The 21599-nt window shown below is 39.6% G+C and overlaps 1 protein-coding gene across 1 annotated transcript in view; it reads left to right on the top strand.

Annotated features, from left to right (window-relative positions):
- Positions 1-21599, top strand: part of USH2A (usherin) — a 387004-nt gene that overhangs the window by 344140 nt on the left and 21265 nt on the right. The window contains exons 62-64 of the mRNA XM_065058452.1: positions 13185-13412; positions 14184-15700; positions 16711-17032. Coding sequence (XP_064914524.1) covers positions 13185-13412; positions 14184-15700; positions 16711-17032 — 2067 coding nt within the window. The remainder of the gene's footprint in view (positions 1-13184; positions 13413-14183; positions 15701-16710; positions 17033-21599) is intronic.

The raw sequence follows: 21599 nt of genomic DNA, 5'->3' as shown, positions 1-21599 counted from the left end.
TTTTTGTTAGGAACTTGTTTCTATTTCCAAATATTCTGTGGGTCCTGCAATCCTTACAAGAGACAGGACTCTGCTTCCGTCAGGTCTTTAAAGATCTTGTATTACTGGAGGCTTTGTAGTTATGCAGGCAAAACCTTGGGAAACAAACAAAGACTTACATGTCCGCTTCAGACAACCTATGACTGGTGCAAAAGCAGCAGGGGGACCTGCAGCACAGTATCCTCCACTAACCTCTTTGACTTTGCAGCTGTAGATGTATTTGTTTGAACTAACCCATGGTTGCTCCTCCTTCCTTCTTTACGCAGCACATATGTCTCCTAAGCTTCTGTGCCCACACCGCCCTAACATAGAGACAATGTTGCTGCTGGGGTATGGTCCATCTGAATGAGACCCCTGGAGTGTGTGTTGTCTGTGTGCCAGAAGGCCTCCAAGGAGCTGTATACTCACAATAGGAAGATGAAATGAGATCCCAGGATCTATTTAACCTACTGAGGCATACAGCAAATCATTACTCATTTTGCTTCTGAATTTTGCTTCAAGTATTTTTCGAAGTCCATCTGCTGAAGGTTTGAATGCACCAATTCTTTTTTCCCATCCAGTGCAGAGTTCCTAGCCTCAGCCAAATCCTCCATGCAGTGTGGAGAGGTTACTCTAGTGGCTGCAAAAAAAGCACCAAGTTTATAATTGTCCCACAAATCAGAGCCACAAATGCAGTTTTCGTATATAAAAAACATAAGGAAAGTGGACTCCTTGCAGTGATAAATTTTCTGTGTTTTTGTCATAAAGAAAACTTTGCACAAACAAAATGTATGAAACGTTACAGAGCTACTCTATTTCAACAGGCTTTAAAAAAGAATTAATGAGAAGTCTGGAAGACATCTTTTCCCAGATGAAGTGAAGGATTATTCTTGTCATTATGGTATCATAAAATTATTTTTTATTGTTTTCTCTTCAGGGGATCAAGACATGATAATTTAGATTTTCTTCTCATGAGATTTATGCTATAGTTGTAGCTCTAGACAGTGACATATTTAAGTGCTGTGCTTAAAGTTACTGGGAAGTCCTGGCCTAAAAAGACTGAATAGAGACCCTCAGAACAAAAGAAAAGAAAAATATCACCTTTTCCACCAAGTAACACAATAGTTTGAGCTCTGGTGGCTTTGATGTCAAATACAGTGCCCCCTTTGAGGACAAATAGAGCTGAGAACATGTGGCTTTTAAAACAGGGCATTTCCAAGACAAAAATTTGCAACAGCTGTTTAGCATACAGTTTAGCTGGTTTTCATCTTTTGGGTCCTGTATAGAAGCATCACAACACTTTCAATTGCTTTGTTATGATTCTTGGTTTGAGGGTGTTAATGGAAATTTTAAATCACACTGATCGGAGTAACACCATCTCAAACTGAGTATCATTGCCAACACGTTGCCCTATGCATGGAAATAAGGAGTCAGGGATGTTTGTTTCAATATTATGGATTGACTAAACCAAATCCCTGTTCTAGTTGAATGCCACCGACATACACCATTTAATTATGTTATTCTACTCATGAAGACCCTGTCGCTGAAACCTGGAGAACGCAAAAGCAAACTTCCATTGATTTTGAAGTGTTTTGAAACAGCTGTGGTTTAACTTCTGAGGCTATTAATAGTTTTGTCTTTTACCTTAAGAAAAAAAGAAAGAGCTCACCTGTATGATCTGTTGCTGTGTGCTGGTTGAAAATGTTGTCACTGATTTCTTGGCTCTTTGATTCTTAAGTGAAATTAATAAAAACTCACAGCTCGGAATTCTAAAAACATACTTTATATGGCCAATGTAGGCTAGTCTACCTAATCTGTCTTCAAAGAGAGTGAGGCCCCTCTGAAGGGCTATTCAAAACCAAAGTTAAGAACATCCCTTCCTCTGCACAGAGTATAGAGAGTAACTGAGGACACCAGCTACACAAGTTTTGTGTCAGAATGTAAGGGTTCTGCTATTTCCCATAGCACATATCTTCATATTTGAGCACTTGAATATATTTACAACTCCGGGCCAAAATGACTAAATTCTAATAATTTTTTTTTTGATTGCTCATTTGTAACATGCATACATGCAGCTAATCAATAGATGAGACAGTGAGACTAGTGGATTTACAAGGTAATATGCTGGAGTGAATAATGTTCTGTAAAGACATTTTCATTTCTGAAATAGGCACAATTTGTTTTGTACTTCAGCTTAACTATATATCTGTTAACTTAGTGATTGATTTTAATTTGGCAAGTAAATTAAATATCCAAGAAAAATACAGAATCTGAACTAAACTTGTTGTGCTTCAGTTTTCAAGTAATATTTCAGTATTTACATCTTTCATCTCTTCCCTAACTAAGTAACAAGCAGCTTAGACTCTCTTCTCTTTTGGCAAAAGCTTTGCACTGAGAAACCCGACTTATATGAGAAAGGACCAATGAATGTGTAACCACATGAAAAGGAATGATTGATTCTGTTTTATTTATGCATATAACATTTAAAAGTGAAACTAGCTAGCTGTTTCCCTGTTCACACTGCAGCAGATTTAGTTGGCTACTTTTCTGTATATGTATATGAATTCAGTGTGTTGGTCTGACAGCACAGAAAATGGGAATGGGCAGTCTGCAGACACTGCTTCATATGCTGTGTCAGGGTGAGGTTCTTCCCAACAGTGTGACTTAAAAGGCTTAAGCCAGAGGGACATGTAGCTGTATGATCCTAGGAGGATCTGGAAGTTCATCCATCCACAGCGTTCATTTGGTTTCAAGACATTAAACCTGTAAGCAACTTCTCTTCCAGTTGCTTTACCAAACTCTATAACCACTCTTTATTCTTGTCTTTCCTTTCAGTCCTTTTCTTGGTGTATTGATTCTGAGCCTTCATATGGCAAGACATAGCTACGAAGAGATGCAACAATATATAATTTTCTTTATTGCACTTCATTATTTTTGCGAACAGTGCAGTCCACCACAGCTGCAATGGGCAAATAAGATTTTTGTTCCTCCTGCCATCACGTGACAGAGGGGTTTTTCAGACTACTTGTTAAGGCTTTCCACTAGATTATAGGACCATTAAGGGCAGGAATCTCCTGCAGGAATCCTCTACTCCAAACTTCAAGGAACATCCCACAAGTTCTGGAAGGAAGGTGTCAGTTTTCTGCTGAAACTGTCAGTATTTTCATGGGAAGCTGTGCTTTGCTGAGGAGTATGTCCCCAAAGCGCACACCTAAATATATGCCTAATCAATATCTCCTGCTAATATTAAGAAGATAGGATGAACTTTCCTCCAGCTACAGACGAGAGAGACGACATCCCTTCCTGCATGACCAGTGTGCTCCTGGCCTTCTGCTAGGAGTGATTGCTCTGTACGAAGAAGTGCAGAGCAAATCTATTTTTCCTGGTATGAATTGGCATAATTACCCTACATCCTTCCCAAACTGCTTCCTATACACTTTAGTTTACTTTCAGTTTAGAAAGCAGGTATTTTAGTGTAGGAAGTGCAAAGCATTGGGGGAAGGAATGAAAAACCTGGATAAGGAAAGCCTTTCAAGAGACAGGGGCTTGTATACTTTTTGGCCTACTGTTTTTTAAAATACCCAGTTCATTTTAAAGGTGACATTTTACATTCAGCCACATACTCAGAATAAACTTCAGCCTGTATAATGTAGCTCCAAGTAAATTGTTTATGCTTACCTTCTAATATCTCTAAGAAGTGATTACATAGCAGGCAAAGTTTGAATGAAAAGCTAGGACTGTTCAGTACAGGGCAGAGAAAAAAGAATAAACCAGTAGGAAGTAAAAACCTTTTAGTCTCCTTTAAAATGTTGCTTTTATTTTCCATTGTGTTGACAGAAAGCAGGGATTTAAAGCTGTGAATTGCCTTGAGGCTGTGTTATCTTCCTCTACTTAGCAGCAGTTAGAGCTGCTCTGCATGTGTTGGGTGAGAGAGACAAGGACTCAGAATGATTGAGAAAAGGGAATAAAGTAAGCTTGCGTGCAGCAATAATATGACACATCTATTGTACCTGTGTAAAATGTGATCTAAAACAATAATGATAGTTTCCTGAAGCTGCACACAGTAACACAGGGAGTTATCCTGAGACTTAATTAATTAATGTTCGTAACATGATGTGAGATCCTATGATGAAAAGTCATATATAACTGCAAAGTCTTAATTTTATAGAGCACAACTGACATTCAGTGGCATTTTCAAGGAAACTGATGTGGGAGTTCAGCTGCAATCTATGTTAAGATTCAGATTGTCCTTGTACAAGTCTCCTTAAAGATTTTCTTCAAACTTTTTTTTCCTCTTTACATTTATTTTTCTCCAGTATGGCTATTGAGCTGTGCAAAGGCAAAAATTGAAAATAATTGCTTTTATAAGGGACAAATAAAGGGTTTCTCCCCTCTGTTTTCCATTCACCAAAAACACAGCCAAACAGTCTTTTTTAAGTTTTACAGAAAATAAAAACTTTCAGATACTGTGCCCAGGTTATTTTAAGATCAGATGGGAGACATTTTACAGTGTTCAGAGCCTCTTTTCTTCACAGTATCACATATGACATAATTTGAAAGGAGATTAAGAAGGCAGCTTATGGCACAGATATATGTAGTCACAAATAGTGGAGCAACATGAATGCTTGAAAAACAAAACTTCAAATTAAACCAAAAGCCAAAACATTTGATAATGGCAATGGCATGTTCTCTACAACAAAGCAAAACTGATTGCCACAAGATACCTTGAGTTGAGAAGTTTGGGTATATAAATTATCCGTTTTTTATGGATAACAAAAACATCCATGGTTTCATTACATTAGTTTAAAATCACAGAAGCTCTTCTGCAAAACACCTGCTGCTCTGGACATTGCTAGGGGAAAAAAATGATTTGAGTCTAAGAAGACATGGACTGCACTGATGCGGCAGTCCAGATTTTGTTTGTTCTGACAAAAGCATCTAACTTCATTCTGGCCATCAGCCAACACATCAGATAGAAAATACGGTCTATGGCATTAGGAAAAATATAACATTAACCCCCTAATGCTCCATATTGAGGGATGTACCCCCCACCATTTGCAGGTTTGAGCCCTTAGGCTCTAGCTGCTGTTATGGAGCAGAAGTGTTTTCTCTTTCTTGTGCCAAGCCTACAGACAACATAGAACAAATCCTTGAGAAGACTACCGCTCCTAAATGTTGACAAACAGTGGATGGAAAGTTGCTGCTCAGCAACTTATTTTAAACGTATTCCTGGAGTTCAGCTGTGTGAGTGCACTAGTTGTAGCTGTAGATATACAGACTCCAGCCAGCATTTGTGTGATTGCCTTTTGTAGCTTTTTAGCTTCCCCTGAAGACACATTTCTAGCCCAGATTATAAAGCTACATCTGAAGGATCATTCGTTCCCATTTCCTTCGTAACCAAGGCAGCCTCAACAAATTGCAAGTTCTTGATGAGTTTATGCAGGTTCCAGATTATGCAGTGTGTGAATTCAGAACATCACTAAAACCTCACAGCTCAATCCTATCGGGTTTGATAGTGATTTAATATGATGCTGAATTTCATATACCATGAAGTCTTTGCTGATGCGTATGCTCTATCCTCTCTCACTCCCATCAGCTCTCCACAAAGCATGCCCCACTCAGCTAAAGACCAGAACCTACAATATGTGCGCATTTTACTGAGTGTGACACATAATTTTTCAGTGGGGTTTAAGTATTTTGTCTCATGACTTCTTGTATCTCAAGCAGACAGTATTAAAATTTTTGCTTTGGATTCTGCCTGTCTTATTTTGAAGAGAAACTTATTCTAGTTCTTCATATCCAGAATGATTATTGAAAGCAAAAACTATCATTCAGGTTAAGTAAGGATTTGAACTGACCAAAACAAAAAGTTTTGGGATAACAGTCCTGTCAGGTATCTGGTTTATAAAAAGAGCTTATTCTTTCCTTCTCCACCACTTTCTAATGATGAAGAATAATAAATATGGTTTAAAGTGGTATTGGGGGGGGGGAGGGGCGGGACGGGGACGGGTAGGGAGAAAAAAGGCACAAAACTATGGTTTATTATACAATAGGTCTTGTGAGTGTTGTTAGAGATAAAATATTAATGTTAGGAAAACATGTTGACATCGTCCTCTAGATGGTGTCTATAGTGGAATGTCATGTCATAGATATTTTGGTTTATTTGATTTATTGAGTCACGCAGAAAAATCTCTTTTTGTATTTCAGTATTTCTCAGTACAAATTACATAAATACAGATTCAAATACATTTTAGAGAAGGCAGCATTCAGGGTTGTTCGGTGAGTTTTAAATAAATAATTATGAAAGAGAAAGAAAGGAGAGGAGAGGAGAGGAGAGGAGAGGAGAGGAGAGGAGAGGAGAGGAGAGGAGAGGAGAGGAGAGGAGAGGAGAGGAGAGGAGAGGAGAGGAGAGGAGAGGAGAGGAGAGGAGAGGAGAGGAGAGGAGAGGAGAGGAGAGGAGAGGAGAAAGGGAAAGGGAAGGGGAAAGGGAAGGGGAAAGGGAAGGGAAGGGAAGGGAAGGGAAGGGAAGGGAAGGGAAGGGAAGGGAAGGAAAGGAAAGGAAAGGAAAGGAAAGGAAAGGAAAGGAAAGGAAAGGAAAGGAAAGGAAAGGAAAGGAAAGGAAAGGAAAGGAAAGGAAAGGAAAGGAAAGGAAAGGAAAGGAAAGGAAGGAAAGGATCCTGCTGAAATAGCATGGAGAAGGCAAGTGGAGTGTTGACTTTGCCCAAAGATATTTTTTTAAGTTTTTAACAGCAAAAGCACAACACTGTTGGTCGTTTTAAAGTGTCCTGCTACCCATAGGCCAACACAATGACTGAATGCAGCTTGCTAAATGTGCTTGATCTTATTCTACTGTGCAATGCATCCTAGTTTTCTTTGTGGTGCTTTGCTTTCAAGTCAAAGCTGGGGATTCAGATGCCTGGTGAGCCTAAGGCAGGTCCCCAGGTGTGCTGGGAAAGAGAACTGTCTGCTGGGAAAATAGACACCAGGTCCACCAGAGATTTTCAACAACAAGCAATTCACAGTTCCCTACTTGCTCTGCCAGAAAGGAGGAAAATGAGTTGCAATGTCATATTTCTATATCAAGTATTAATTGCTGTTTGCAGAACATTTTAAATTTGGATTACTGCTGTTTCTAAGGGTTTCTCCCTGGTATAGTCCACAAGTCCATGTTGGACTATTCTTATAGGAAATGATTCTGTTATGTGCTGAGTGAAACAGGGTGTGTAAATTAGTTTTTTTTATTAAAAAAGCTGCTGGCATGGTACTGTTAGGAAAGGACAGGAATGTGGAGTCATAGAGGACAGACTAGTGTTCTCCGATGTTGATGGGAAAACTACCATTTGTTTTAAAAATATATTATTAGAACATTCTTAAAGTTGAAAGCTAAAACCCATCAAACATTATGTTTGCTAGGAATTTCAAGGAAATAATATTTTATGATCACGTAATCAAAGCTTATGTTTTAATAAAAAAGCCATTTTATATGCTTTACTTTGTAACTTGGATCTTCTCTAATATATTTTTAAAATAAATTTTCCTAAATGTATTCATAAAAAAGCAAGCTCAAATATAATGAATTCCTGAATGTCATTTCCTAGCCACTGTAGAAGACTGCATTGATCCACCTCAGGGCTTAGAAAGAAAAAATGTCTTTTCATCTCAACCAAAGACAATTAGGAAGAATATTCCCTGGGCAAAAATGTCTCAAAATTATCTTAGATTTAATAAGGAAATCGCTGGTTTTACAAACTTAAACATTTTATTTAAATGTTTTTTTAGATTCTTTTTCATAATACATGGGTTTTTTCATATAGCATCACCAATGTGATACGTTACTGCTATAAAAGTCCTGTTAGCTAATATCAAATAATAATGATTTAAAATGAAAAATACATTTTTTCAATGCATTTTTTAAATTCTAAAATGAAATGCAAAGTTCTTAAAAAGTAAAAGTTTAAGAGTGAAATTTACCATTTAAAAAAAAAGGAAAAATCTAAAATAGTTTTAAACACAAATTGGGAGGAAAGTAAACAGCACAACATCAATTACTGGTAAAAATCAAAATTCTGGTCACCTCTAGGGAAGCAAATTTCTGGTAAAATGAAGAACACTTTGGTTTCTGCCTAACCTTTGAGATTTTTCAGTACTTCCATGGGAATAATTTATATTCCAGTCCACACTGCTACAGGAAGGGACTAATAGATTACTCGGGTATCCCTAAGTTATATCCTGTGAATTTGAGCATAAGACTTTAGGACTAGAGTAGGTTTTTTTTTTAATTAAAAGGACAGTGTAGATGATATAAGCCTGAGAACAAAAGCAACCCAAAGGACAAGTTAGGGATTGCATATGAATATGACCTCAGTGTAATTTTTAGAGTGAAGGCAGGAACTAAGAATTAGGCTGGGAAATAAGAGTGAACATCAGAGCCAAAGTGGAAACACCCCCAGTGCTTTGCTGAAAATGGCAAAGAATCAGGATTAAATGGGGAACTGGGTAAGAGGATGATGAGAAAGGTGAGGATAGACTGAGTATCTTAGTAAAACCTCAAGCATTCCCTGTCTCTTCTGTCACCTGTGGAGGAATCTGTTCAACTTTCTTGATGGAAAATTTGAAAATTGGCATTGGAGAATGGTTGGGTTGATGTGCTGACTGCCAGGAGACCATAGCTTTCTCCTCCCTTGTCCATGAAGAGTTCAGCATTTCTGCCTCTGTAGACAAGGGAATGTCATGCCGAATTACCTTCCTTGAATTTAAGTCTGAGGGATATGAAAGAACAGGTTTGCATCCCTGGACCATTAACAGTGTGGTAGTGTCAGATGCCACTGAGTTTAGTTAGACACTCACAGAAAGAATGAACTAGCTTTTTAATTGGTTATCAAAGATGTGTGCCAAATACGGATTACTGTATGAAAACAAGATAGAGAGAGAGAAGAAACCAGAACATAACCTTAGCATAACCAGTGAGGACCTGCTGAGTTTTTATGATTACCCCTGAAGAAGAGAATGGATACTCAAGCTGCCTATTGGGCAGCTCTTCAGTGGTTCAGTGATCTGATATATATCTGTGACATTTGGAACTCAGGCTCTGAGGCCTGGGCAACTGGTAAGTTGGCCTGCCTTGAAAAAAGACGAAGATCCCGGAGTGACACCACTGGAAAGTGCTGCTTCGTCAGATCGATAGATTTGAAGATGACTAGGTTGTGTAGTTGTATGCAGTTTAAACATTTGTGCAGGGAGTCCAGTCACGCCAAGTATTATTGACAGCTATGGATCAATGCTAATTTTTGATCATTTTCAACCTACAAAGACCTCTTGACCCTGTTGCTACCTTAGGGGCACTTCAAGAAGTCAAAAGCAATCACAGTGGGCGGTGTAAAATCGTCAGACCCTTGAAGGCTGTGCAGCCTTGCCCATGATGGGGAGGAGGAAGGCAAGCACCTTGCATTATGGATGCCACTGCCTTTGAACGGCATGAAAGACTATGCTAATTTGTTTCCAGACTTTAAGTGACTTCTGTGCTCATGAATTAAAAAATAAACAAACAAAAAAGGCAATCTGAAGCAAATCTTGGCAGATACATTATTCATGATTCATGTTCTCTCGTTTTATGTTTTGAAAAATGTGTTAAAACAAGGTTTTGTTTTAAATAACTTTTATCCTAATTTACAGTTAGAAGAGTGGAATTAGCCGAGCAGTGTATTTGTTGCTGTTAACAGCTTGTGCTGCCACTGGCAGCACGTGAAGCATTTTACCCAGCAAAAACAAAAGTGGGGTCCTGCCTGGAGAAGCGGTGCTGCTGGATCAGGTCACGGTGGCTCCTCACAGCTCACTTCAGGTGTCCATTTCTGTAGTGTTTATGTTAAAAGGATGGGCCTTATAGGAGGAATGTGAGAGTGCACACACTTAGATGTTTGCTGGATTATTCTTAATTTAATGACTGAGAATGCTTCACAGTAGGAGACAGAGAAAGGAGAGCGTGGGCTTGCAGTCCATCAGATTTCATCATCAGTCAGTCTACGAATATCTTAATGTTTGCATTAAAATTTTATTTTGTTGGTTTACTTTTAATGGTGAATGAAATCTGGCCTGTTAGCACTATGTAAACATGGGATATATGAGTTCATGGCTTTGCAGACAAAGAGTGAGAGAATATTCCATGCAATGATTCTGATCCTGTGCCTGTTTAAGGCTGTGCCGTTGTCGCTGAAGCCAAAGGTCACAGAGCGATCCTTTGCGAGGTGTATTTTTCTCTTTATATTTGACCATTCCAGCAAGACAGTATTTCTAGGCTGAAAATGTCATGGGAGGACATTAAGTAATTCTTAAAATGAATCACTGAGACTGTCATCCATCCTCTTTTCAGCATCAGCCTTTAAGCAAATTCAGAAATGGCAATGTCAGTAGTGCAGGGGGAGAAAACATGGCTCCATATTCTGGGAGTACGTCCCCTGAGCTTACTTCAAAACCAAACCAAACAAAAATACATGTAAACCATTTGCTCTTCAAGAAGTAGCTGTAGGAGCCAAGGATAAAAGTCATCCCTGGAAGGAATGGTTTAGCAGTCTCCAGAGAACATGATGAACTGCAGGCAAGGAAATCCCTCCATCCTTGTTTCATTTCAAAGTGTGGTGAGGATTGTAAATAATTAAATCTTGAGGTTTAGTGGGAAAATGGTAGAGGGTGATGAAAAATATGCCGATTTTCTGGTTAAAAATGAAGTGCTTTGTAGCATTGCTGTCACAAAAGCCCACCCTGATGCAGCTGATTAGAAAGCAGAGCAATTGCTTTTTGTATGATGTGTGTAGTAATGTGTTTGTACCTTCGGAGAGCCTCTGTCTAGCAGTTCAGGGGCAGTAATTTAATGTTGTGTGCTCCCTTCCTCCCATCCCCAACCCCCGAACCACGGAATGTAAATTTTAGGCTTTTAAAAGTTGTGTTTTGAAAACCTAATAGATAACTGTCCTCATAAAAACTATTAATACAGACTACATCCAATTGTAAAGCTAATTTTAATCATGTTTTGTGCCAACATAATTTCTGATGCCAGATTTTTATGCTAAGCATGAACTTCAATTTGAGCTCTGTACTTTAACCTGCAGTTCATAATTTTGCATTCGGCTGTATAGGTTTTTTTGGCTATGGCAGTTTGAACGCTTCCACTTTCAAGGATCTAAGCCATAAATGTTTATTAAAAGAATCTATAATGAAATCAGTTTTGTTATTTTTTTAATGGCTGCCTTGAGTATGTTGGATGACTGAACGCACGTTGTTAATCATTAAGTACTCATGTTACAAAAAGTGTTTGATAGTATTGCCATCTAGGGGCTGAACTAAATTCTCCATACTGAAATAAACTGTAATTGGACAGGTGCTGCTATTGACAATATACATATGTTTTTGCTTTATAGCCCACATGCTTTCCATGTTTCTTACGACAAAAGATATCTCTAAATGTCCCACAGCAGCCAGAGCTTTTTTATATATAATCTGTTCGAGGTGATTGCTATTTGCATTTGAGCTTATGCTTTTTTGGCAGTGATGACTGAGAATTCCTAACAAAGAATTATACTTTTTTGCATTATTAATCTTGCTAGTGTTTGCCCTGTTTAACAGAAAAAGGAATCATTTATCAGAAAAGTATGTTTATAATCTGTACTTGTGGCATCCTCAGATTTAATATTCATAATGGTCATTCAAATGCTGTGCTATATTTATCTAAAAGACTAACTCATTGTTGTGAGGAAATAACTATTTAAATATTTATGATCTAACTTTTAATATTTAAAAAAGAGAAATTAATATTTCTTTAAAATTTGTTTCTGAGTCTGATAGCTTAACAAATGTTTAAATATTAAACAATTGGAAGTGTTAGCATTTAACAACTTAATATGACTTCCAGAAACAGGGAAATTGACTTCAGCTGTATCTGCCACACAAAGGAAACTGAATTCCTGCACTCCCCTTCTTGAGGTATATATAATTAATGCAAAAGCACAACTAAAAATGATATTAAATACATTGGTGATCAGCTGAACTCCTTTCTTCCTTGTTCCTCTGATGAGACAAATCTGAACAGTCTCCTACTGAAACGTGTTACCCCGTCCTTTGTTTGCCACCTGGTCTTCCTTGGCTGTTCAAAACACTGCTATGGCTGTGTTGCCTTCCTACCTAGACCTGAATTTGTGCCTCATATTTGCACGGTTTCAGGTCTGTGTGAGAGGCTCTTCGGGGTGAGCTGTAATGCCACTAGTGCCTCTGGCCATAGCTGATGTCCCTTGGTCTGCATCCAGCCTCATGGCCCTGAGCTGGACTGTGGTCTGGTGTTGTTGCAGGTCAGCCCCAGCCCTGGCAGAGCCTGGTGGGATTAATGGGGGTGCTCCCCGAGCCTCTCCCCACCGGTGCAAGGAAAGGGTCTGGCACCAGGAAGGGCCCAGCCCTGTGGCCTGTGTCCCCATCAGCAGTGTGCCTGCTTCCTCCAACCTGGAGAAGCAAAGAGGGCTCTTGTCAGGCAGAGGATTGCCCCGCAATCATCTTACCTTGTAATTTATCTCAAGCGACATCTTTACAAAGCAGGAACATGGAAATCAGTTTATTCCCTCCTGTCCTCACTCACTTCCCTCCCACCCCTCAATTTTAAGGGATTTGTTTTCAGTAAGGGAATGAAACTATGCTCTTGGAAACACTGTTGTCTATCCATATTACAATGCTCTAAGTAGGCAGAGCAGGATGGCGTGGCTATCAAATGTCACTTCTATACGCAAGATGTGTAAGGATTCTTTAAAGGCAGGCATCACTCATATGCCATAGGTTTCACATGTACCTGAGTCCTTCAGAGTGCCAGGCACTCGGTCCTTACTGTGCAAAACTTGAATGCGTGCTGAACGAAATACAAGTTGTTTGCTAGCTGGAGTTTGGACTGTGCAGGACTCCCCAGGAGCCAGCTCCAAAGGCTCCACCTTAATGATAGATATTTTTTTAAAGCCTAAGAGCTGCTTTTTGAGGTTTAGTTCCGGAAACACACCAAAAAATCCTGGTAACCAGATGGGGTATTCTGCAAAGCGGTCAGAAGTGACCCAGAGCTGAGACCTCATTTTCCAAGTGACATAAACCACAGATGCTGATTACTTTTTTAACTAACTCAAACATCTGTATTCTTGCTTCAGGGAACAAAGCATCAGGCTCATTTATTTGGATTGAAACCTTTCACAACATATCATATTCATGTCGTAGCTGTAAACAATGCTGGGCAGGTTTCAAGCCCCTGGACATCTGTGCGCACATTGGAAGCTTCACCCAGTGGCCTGAGCAACTTCACTGTGGAAAAGAAAGAAAATGGCAGGGCTTTGCTGCTAAAATGGTCAGAGCCCTCCCAGCCCAATGGTGTGATTAAGGTAATCTTCAACTTGACACTTTAATGGATCAAAAAAGAGAGGAAATGCTGAATATCAAATTTAAACATTTTCTCTGAAAAGGACTCGTTAAATGCATTATGCTTTAAAATAAGACAGAAATCCAATGTAAGCAGAAGGCATTCTGTGAGCACTCTCTGCTTGTGGTTGTCTTAAAATTAGTATTAACATTCCTGTGCTACCCCATGACTGTAAACATTCATTTACAGTGAACCAAATTGTTAATTTAATCTATAGAAAGCTATGCATGAAAGCTTATAGTCTTACTTGACATACATTAGACATTGCCAAAATTAGTTTCTAGAAAACCTGGGTTTGACAAAATGTTGTTCTGAAGTTTAGGACTTCTTTTAGCTCAGTGATTTCAACTCTGTGTAAACCTTTACCTGCAAGGTTTGCAACTAAAGGGGTTTATTTGGAGTTTTTGTCTTAAGTGGTTTTCTCTAGAGTTAGTCTGTGAGAAGCTTTGTGCTAGCCCGTGAGAGCTTTGCAATGAAACTTGATAACAAATAAATATAATGAAAACTGTCACTAAGTGATTTATTACTGCATCCAAAATGAAAAAAAAAAAAAAAAAAGAAAGAAAACTGGATCAAAACATTCCTTCTGTCTCAATGATCTGTTTGTGGAGTGATTGTTGCTAGAAAGGAACTAAGTTTCTGAATCATTGGTTAATAGCTCTTACCCTTTTTTCCTTTTATCCTGGCTTCTGTTCTTTATTTATTTATTTCTCTATTTCTTTTTTCCCCCCAGATTTACAATATATTCAGTGATGACAACCTGGAGTATAGTGGTTTATCTCGCCAGTTCCTCTTCAGGCGCCTTGAGCCATATACCCTCTATACCCTTGTGCTGGAGGCTTGCAATGCAGCCGGCTGCACCCGTTCTCCACCCCAGCCGGTCCGAACAGATGAAGCACCTCCAGTGTCTCAGATGGCACCTGTAATCCAGGCAGTGAACGCTACCAACATTGAACTGAGCTGGTTGCAGCCAATTAATCCAAATGGAAAAATAATTCGCTATGAAGTTATTCACAGACGCACAAAAGAAAATGCTGCAGGGTACAGAGCAACAACAGAAGATGAAAAAATTGTTTTCACAGAATATAACACTGAAAGCAACACATTCATATATAATGATAAAGGTTTGCAGCCATGGACAAGGTATGAATATAAAATACGCACCTGGAATGCAGCAGGCTATGCTGACAGCTCCTGGACAGTGGCAAAGACTAGTCAAACTGCCCCAAAAGATCTTGCTGCCCCCAGGTTATACTTGGCCTCAGTTAACCCCCATAAAGTGCTCATCTCGTGGGCCTCCCCAGCACAGCCCAATGGTATTCTTCAGTCATACAGGCTGCTAAAGAATGATGTTCTCTACCCCTTCAGCTTCGACGCTGCGACTTTCAACTACACGGATGAAGACTTGCTGCCCTATTCAATGTACAGTTACGCGATAGTTGCCTGCACGATGGGAGGCTGCTCCACCAGCGAGCCAGCTGCAATACAGACACTGGAAGCAGCTCCTGCCTTTGTGGATCCACCGTCTCTGCAGGCTGTCAGTGCCACTCAAATTAATGCATCTTGGGCACCTCCCCAAATACAAAATGGAGATATCACCAAGTACATATTGAAATTAAACAATGAAGAGTATTATCCTGGCAAAAGTTTGCAAATGTTGGTTTCTAATTTACAGCCTTACACCCAGTATGATTTTGTGTTGGTTGCCTGTACTGCGGGTGGCTGCACATCTAGCATGTCCCAGTCAGTGATGACTATGGAGGCCCCACCATTAAATATGAAAGCCCCCAGGCTGCTTGCCATGGGCTCAGAGTCAATTGAAATCACCTGGAAACTTCCAGCTAATCCTAATGGTAAAATCACAAGCTATGAGCTAAGGAGGGATGGTGTACTTGTTTACTCAGGTCTGGAAACTCGATATCTTGATTTCACCCTAATGCCAGGCATGGAGTACAGCTACACTGTTACCGCAAATAACAGTCAAGGGAGTGTGACCAGCCCACCAGCTCAGATAAAAACCAACCCTTCTGCTCCATCTGGGCTGTTGCCTCCTAGGTTGCAGGCATGGTCCTCAAGAGAGATTTTGGTGGCCTGGGATCCTCCTATCAAAGTCAATGGTGACATTAGAAATTACACAATCTCGATCCACAAGCCTGCTGAAACAGGAAAGAAAATTGTTGACTTCAATGCATCTCATGTTTCCTTTCTGAGACGGTCATACATTGTGGCAGAGCTACAACCCTACAGTAGGTAAGCCTGGAAAACCTCATTCGTCAAATTAATGCTGCAAGGGCATTCAGTGGGCTGGCAGACAGCTCAACCATCTTGTTTAAACAGATAGTCAGGCCCATGGGGGTTTGTTTCCTAAAGAGCACATGATAAAACCAGTATTTTTTAATTTATAGTAACACCAGCTATATATCATTTTGTGAACTGCATAGGGGTTGACTTTGGTTGTAATTAATACAAGGGGCAATTCAGTACTTTGCTATAGACTCAAAAATCTTCAATCTTGTACACGTCTATCTTTTGCAAGATGTCTGCCTTCAAGAATAAATAGGGCTTTAGTTCACGAAGTTCAGGGTGGGCAGATAAAAGGTGTTTTAGCTCACCCATTCACAGCGTAGCTGAGCTGATTATGGAGTCAAGCCAAGAACACACCAGCACCTTTGAGCTGAAAACGAGCAACTTGTGTTTAAGTGAAAGCTAAAACTTAAGAAAGGGTACCAGACTTGGCTACAGAAGGAGCACACTTGATACTGAAGTAATATCTTCCCCACTAATTCTTGATTGTTTACCTGACCTTTCCTTATATATTTGTGTAGGCATAATTTTTGTGTTTTACATGCTTGATAAGTCTGTCTACAATTTACATGTAACTAATTTGAATCCAGAGAGATAAGAGTAATAGAGTGAAGCTCTACAGCTCTCAGATTATATCCAAATAATCTCTTACAAAGAATCATCATTTTGATTCATTTCATCAAAATCAAAACTATTTTGATCACTTGACTCCTGCAGATGTTGACTCTGCTCTGGAAAAATAAAAAAAAATCAAAATCCAGAAGGCAGTGTTCTTCATTTTTTGCTATACCAGGCACAGCACGTAATCTGTGTGTCCATACAAATGGTTTTCTTCAAAAATGCCAAAGACTGAGAGAAATTAAGAAACCTCCCATGTATACTTAAGATCTCATGCACAGTGCATATTTGTGCTTGCAGTGTTTTAATCACTTTATACCTGATTTGTCTTCCCGAAGGTATGAAGTACAACTCCAAGCTTGCACAGAGCTGGGTTGTGCCTCCAGTGAGTGGGCATCGGTGCAGACACTGGAGTCACCCCCAGCACTGCAGCCTGCCCCTCTCATAGAAATACAGACCAGAGCTGGGGGCTTTCAGTCAACATCTTCCGTCCTGTGGACTGGCCCACAGCAGCCAAATGGGAAGATTTTATACTACGAACTTTACAGAAGGCGAACGACTCAAGCCCATGTAAATTTAGACCTCGCACTCGTGTACAATGGCTCTTCAACCTCCTTCAAAGATGACAAGTTGCTGCCTTACACCGAATATGAATATCAGGTGGGAACTGAAGTAATTTAGCAACTCGTGATTGTGGTTTCAGTACTCTTTGAGAACCTTACTTTACACCTACAACTAACATATACATCTCATTTCTAATGTTAATAGTATTGTGATACCTGAATGATTATTGTTAATGTATTTTAAATAGTTGAGAAGCTTAAAATAATTTTACACAAGCAATATATTCATTTAGCAGTCATTTTTCTTGAGCTGAATCCTGAGTGCCTGTTTCATGTGTGTTAAATTTTTGTGTACCCTCCAGAGCTTTTGCAAGGCTCTAATATTATTTGAGTAGTGTGAAATTCTGGTTCTTAAAAGGCAGCTTAGTTTCATTTAATTAGTTTTTCTTTCTTTTTCCATCCTCCCCCAATCCCTTATGAATTAATTTTGACTTTTTGACTTTATATCAAGAGGGACTGGGGTTGTTTTCTCCTTAAAATAGATGTTGGGATCACAAGCAGTTTTCATGGGTGGTTCAAAAGTGAATTTACTGTTGATGGTTGTTGTTACTTCCCATATACATTGCTATTTTTACTATTGTTTTTTTTGTATGAGGCTAAGATAAAGCAAGGAGACCAGTTCTGCCATTCAGACTGAGTAGTCTCTTTCCTCACTAGAAGTCAGTGGTACTGTTGGAATCAGTCCAACTCTGGAGTAGGTATCATCATCACTGGCTATGAATAGTGCCATGGATATTTGGCCCAAGTTACATACATGTATCTTGGCCCTTAGACCTAAAGTGATTACTTCCTTTCACCTGTAATTGTTTTCTGCGTCAAAGTTACAAATTTCAGCATCATTTTTTTTATCATATAGTGATAATATAAGGTTTTACTTGATTTAAGCCTATGAACTGAGAACTTTGCTATTTATAACCCTCTGACATCTATTCCAAGTTTTTGTATGAGTTAGTGGAATTTAGACCCTCATTAAAAAAGAAGCCCTGCATTTGATGTTTCTAAAGGTAAGTGAATGTAGCACCATAGCAGGATGAGGCTGATTTTTTTAGTATGATGATGTCTACAAATAAGCACACTTATTTGACATTTAACAGGATACCAGTAAACCTCGCTACTGATTCTGTACACAAGATTTGTAGACATTATATGTCTTGAGGATGAGTTTGGCTGTGCTCAGAAGTCTTTACAACCTTTTTCCTTTAAATAAATGAATACATTTAAAATTGCTCGATCCTGGATTTGTTTTGAAATGTACGAAACACAGTGCATTCCACCGCACGAGCTCCTGCGAGGTGGTGGCAATCTTTCTTTTACAGGCTCATTTGCTTTATAGGCTCACAAGATAATTCAGGTTGGAAGGGCTCTCATGAGGCCATCCAGTCCAGCTTCCTGCTCAAAACAGGCTCATTTAAGAGGTCTGATGAGGTTACACAGGGCTTTATCCAGTTCCCTCTTGAAAACATCCAGGAAGGAAGACTGTGTAACCTCTCAGGGCTGTCTGCTCCACTGCTTGGCTGTCCTTATTGTGAAAACCTTTTTCATTATGCCCAGTCTGAACCGCTCTTGTTTGAATTTATATCTGTTTTCTCTTGTTCCTCCCTCCACATAACACTACGAAGAACCTGGACCCACCATCTTGTTAGCCTGTGGGTAGGTGCTGGGGAACTGAGATTATATCCCTTCAAAGCCATCTCCTCTCCAGGCTGAGCAAGCCCCAGTCCCACAGCTTCTCCTTACAGGCCAAGTTCTCCAATCCCCTCATTACCTTGCTGGCCCTCCCCTGAACTCGCTCCAATTTATCAATATCTTTCTTGACTTCAGGGGCCAAAATGAAACAAATGCTAAGTAAAGGCATGTAATCACTTCCTTTAATTGTCTGGCTATGCTCCTGTTAAACAGCTCAAGGTGCTGTTGGCCATCTTTGCTGCCAGATTACACTGCTGGCTCTTGTTCAGCTTCCTGTCTCCTAAGACCAGGTCCTTTCCAGCAGAGGTGCCCCCTAGCTGGTCAGTCCCTACGCTGTAGTACTGCAGAGAGTTATTCCTTTCCAAGTGCAAGACTTCACATCGACCTGTTCCTCTGGCCCTTCTGAATGGCAGACCTGACCTTCAACGTATTGATGGGACCCTTCCGGTTTGGTGTCATCCACAAATTTGATGGGAGTGCACTGTACAAATCGGATTGTTTGGTAGCTCTGCTCTGCTGTCATCATTGTGTTCTTTTTGGTAGCCAGAAACCATGAAGAATTCAATCTCAAAAGTTGTTTTATCACATTAGTTTATCTATATGTGACATGTGTACATGTCATAGACTCACCAAGTTGTGTAGGTTAGAAGAGACATCCAGAAGGCATGTAGCCTAACTCCCTGCTTAAAGTAGGTCCTGTAGAACAGGCTGCTCAGGGCTGTGTCCAGTTGAGTTTTAGGTTAAGTTCTTCATCCTTCCATCTTCAAGAGTGAAGATTGTACAGCCTGTGTGGGGCCATGTTCCAGTTCCTGACTACATATCTCTTATTTGTCTTTGTATCTAATTTCCTTGTTTCACCCTGTGTCTCCTGCCTCTTGCTCCTTTACTGTCAGAGTCCTGTGGCCTGGAGGGAGAAATGCAGTGGCTTTCTTCATAAATTGGTTCCAGCAGCTCTAATTTGCATAAGAAAAGTATTCTGAAGGGACACATAAAACTATTCAAAAGACAGCCTAGGATGCTACTAGAAAAGTGTACTCACTGCAGCATTCACAAAGCCTTTCTTCTCTGCTTGACAGTCACAAACCTGTTTTGTTCCTTTCAATGTTTCTGGATTGGCATCATGTCTGTAAGGCAACTACCAGTATGAAAAGTGTGTCTGTTAGCTTTGTGCTGAAGGAAATTATGATAATCTGTGACCTGACTGCTTCTTAGTTCTTATTGCAGATGCCAGTTACCTGATTTCCTTCAGTTACTTAATGATATCTTCTCTAAACTTAGCAGTACAGGAGGTGCTAGAACAATACATTCCGAAGCAAAAATTATAATTACTTAAAGCCTGAAAATTTATTGCACTTCAAATATACTAGGGTATATTTCCAGTTGTCACTTCTCTTGTGGCGAGAGCCGCTAAACCCTTCTTGTGCTGGAAACAGCACACTTTAAGGTGAACTATTTGTGTTTTGAGTCCTACTGTGCGCAAATATTAAGGTTTCCATTTCTTTCTCCCAGCTTTCCTTTAATGCCTGTGTAGGACCCATCTGTAGGCGCACAAGTCTGAAGTCTGCCATCCATTTGCTGTAGTTTCCTTACAGCAGAACTGTTGTTAGACCAGATCTCTTTGCTATTACAGTCAGGATCTGTGCGGAACGTGAATTCAGGTTCAGGTGAGGCTGGATAGGTAGCAAGTGTTGTAGCAGACCCAAGCCCTGCTGATTAGTTAGGAATCTTTCTTAGATAAAGAAAAACATCCCAGGTAGTTATCTGAGCTGGAAGTTGTAGATGTTGGCTATGGGATATTCTCAATTGCACCAACCTTCAATTATCTCAATCAGAAGCAGTTTTTTGGGAAGTTGGTACCACAGAGACTTGCTTAAGCTCTCTTGACCAGATTCCTGTTCAAGACTTTGGTTTTGATCCCAGTTCTACTCCATAACCAGGCTGAGCTGTTGACTAGGACCTTAAATCATTTTTGTTTTGTTTTGTTTTTCACTGGTGGCCATTTATTTCACTAGGAGAGGTTTTTGCATGCACATGTTTGTCTTCTGCTTATGTCACTTGCAGCAGTCCTCTGGGATTTCTTCTGAGCCCTTCCATTGTTGACAATTTATATCTTGCCTGTGAGACAGGTTATTCATAAGTATAGGGCTTGGCTTTTGCTGTTATGCTGATGAAACCCAGATTTATATTTCACTTAAACTGGATATTGATTCTGCTGTCTCTGCATTTGAGACTTGTTTGCTGGACATAAAACTTTAAATGCAACTGAATTTCCTGCAGCAGAATGGAGATAAAATCAAAGTGCTGTGATGGGGCTCTCTCCAGCATTTTTGGAGGTGTTGAGATTTAATTTAATGAACTCTGACAGCTTCTTTGTATCTGAAGACAGTATTTTGGGAATCTGTTTTTTTGTTTTGTTTCTGATTTGGCTTTTTTGTTTGTTTGTTTGTTGTTGGTTTTGGGGGTTTTTGTGGAAACTTCAGCTGAATATTTAGGGCTTGAGAGTCTAGAAGTAAAAGTTGCACTTTGAAAAATGAAGTGACTTTAGCAGTTCATGCGGGTCAAAGGGACTATGCCCCCTAAATGCTTAGGTCACTTTTGTTCTAGGAAATACTTTTATTCTTTAAGGGACAGATCTACAAAAGCATGTTAGCATCTGCTAGGTTTCAGTGGGTTTTTAAGAGGTATAAAGGTGCCTGCAGACCCATACTTGGAAATAATTACTTAGATCTTTGAAATTCCCTCTATCCGTCTATTTGTATATTTAGATGTTTGCATTTTCTAGAGCATCTGGCCTTTTAGGTATTAGTTGGCATGCTGCCTGAGATCCTCAGCTGTATTAAACAGATGCAATTGCATGATCTTCTGAAAAAAAAAACCACAAAAACAAACTCAATGAGTTTGCAAGTGTAATCTTTTGA

This window comes from Columba livia, chromosome 3 (assembly GCF_036013475.1).
Source record: "Columba livia isolate bColLiv1 breed racing homer chromosome 3, bColLiv1.pat.W.v2, whole genome shotgun sequence".
NCBI lineage: Eukaryota > Metazoa > Chordata > Aves > Columbiformes > Columbidae > Columba > Columba livia.
The sequence above is the reverse complement of the archived record's forward strand: the minus strand, read 5'-3'. Positions and strand labels throughout refer to the sequence as shown.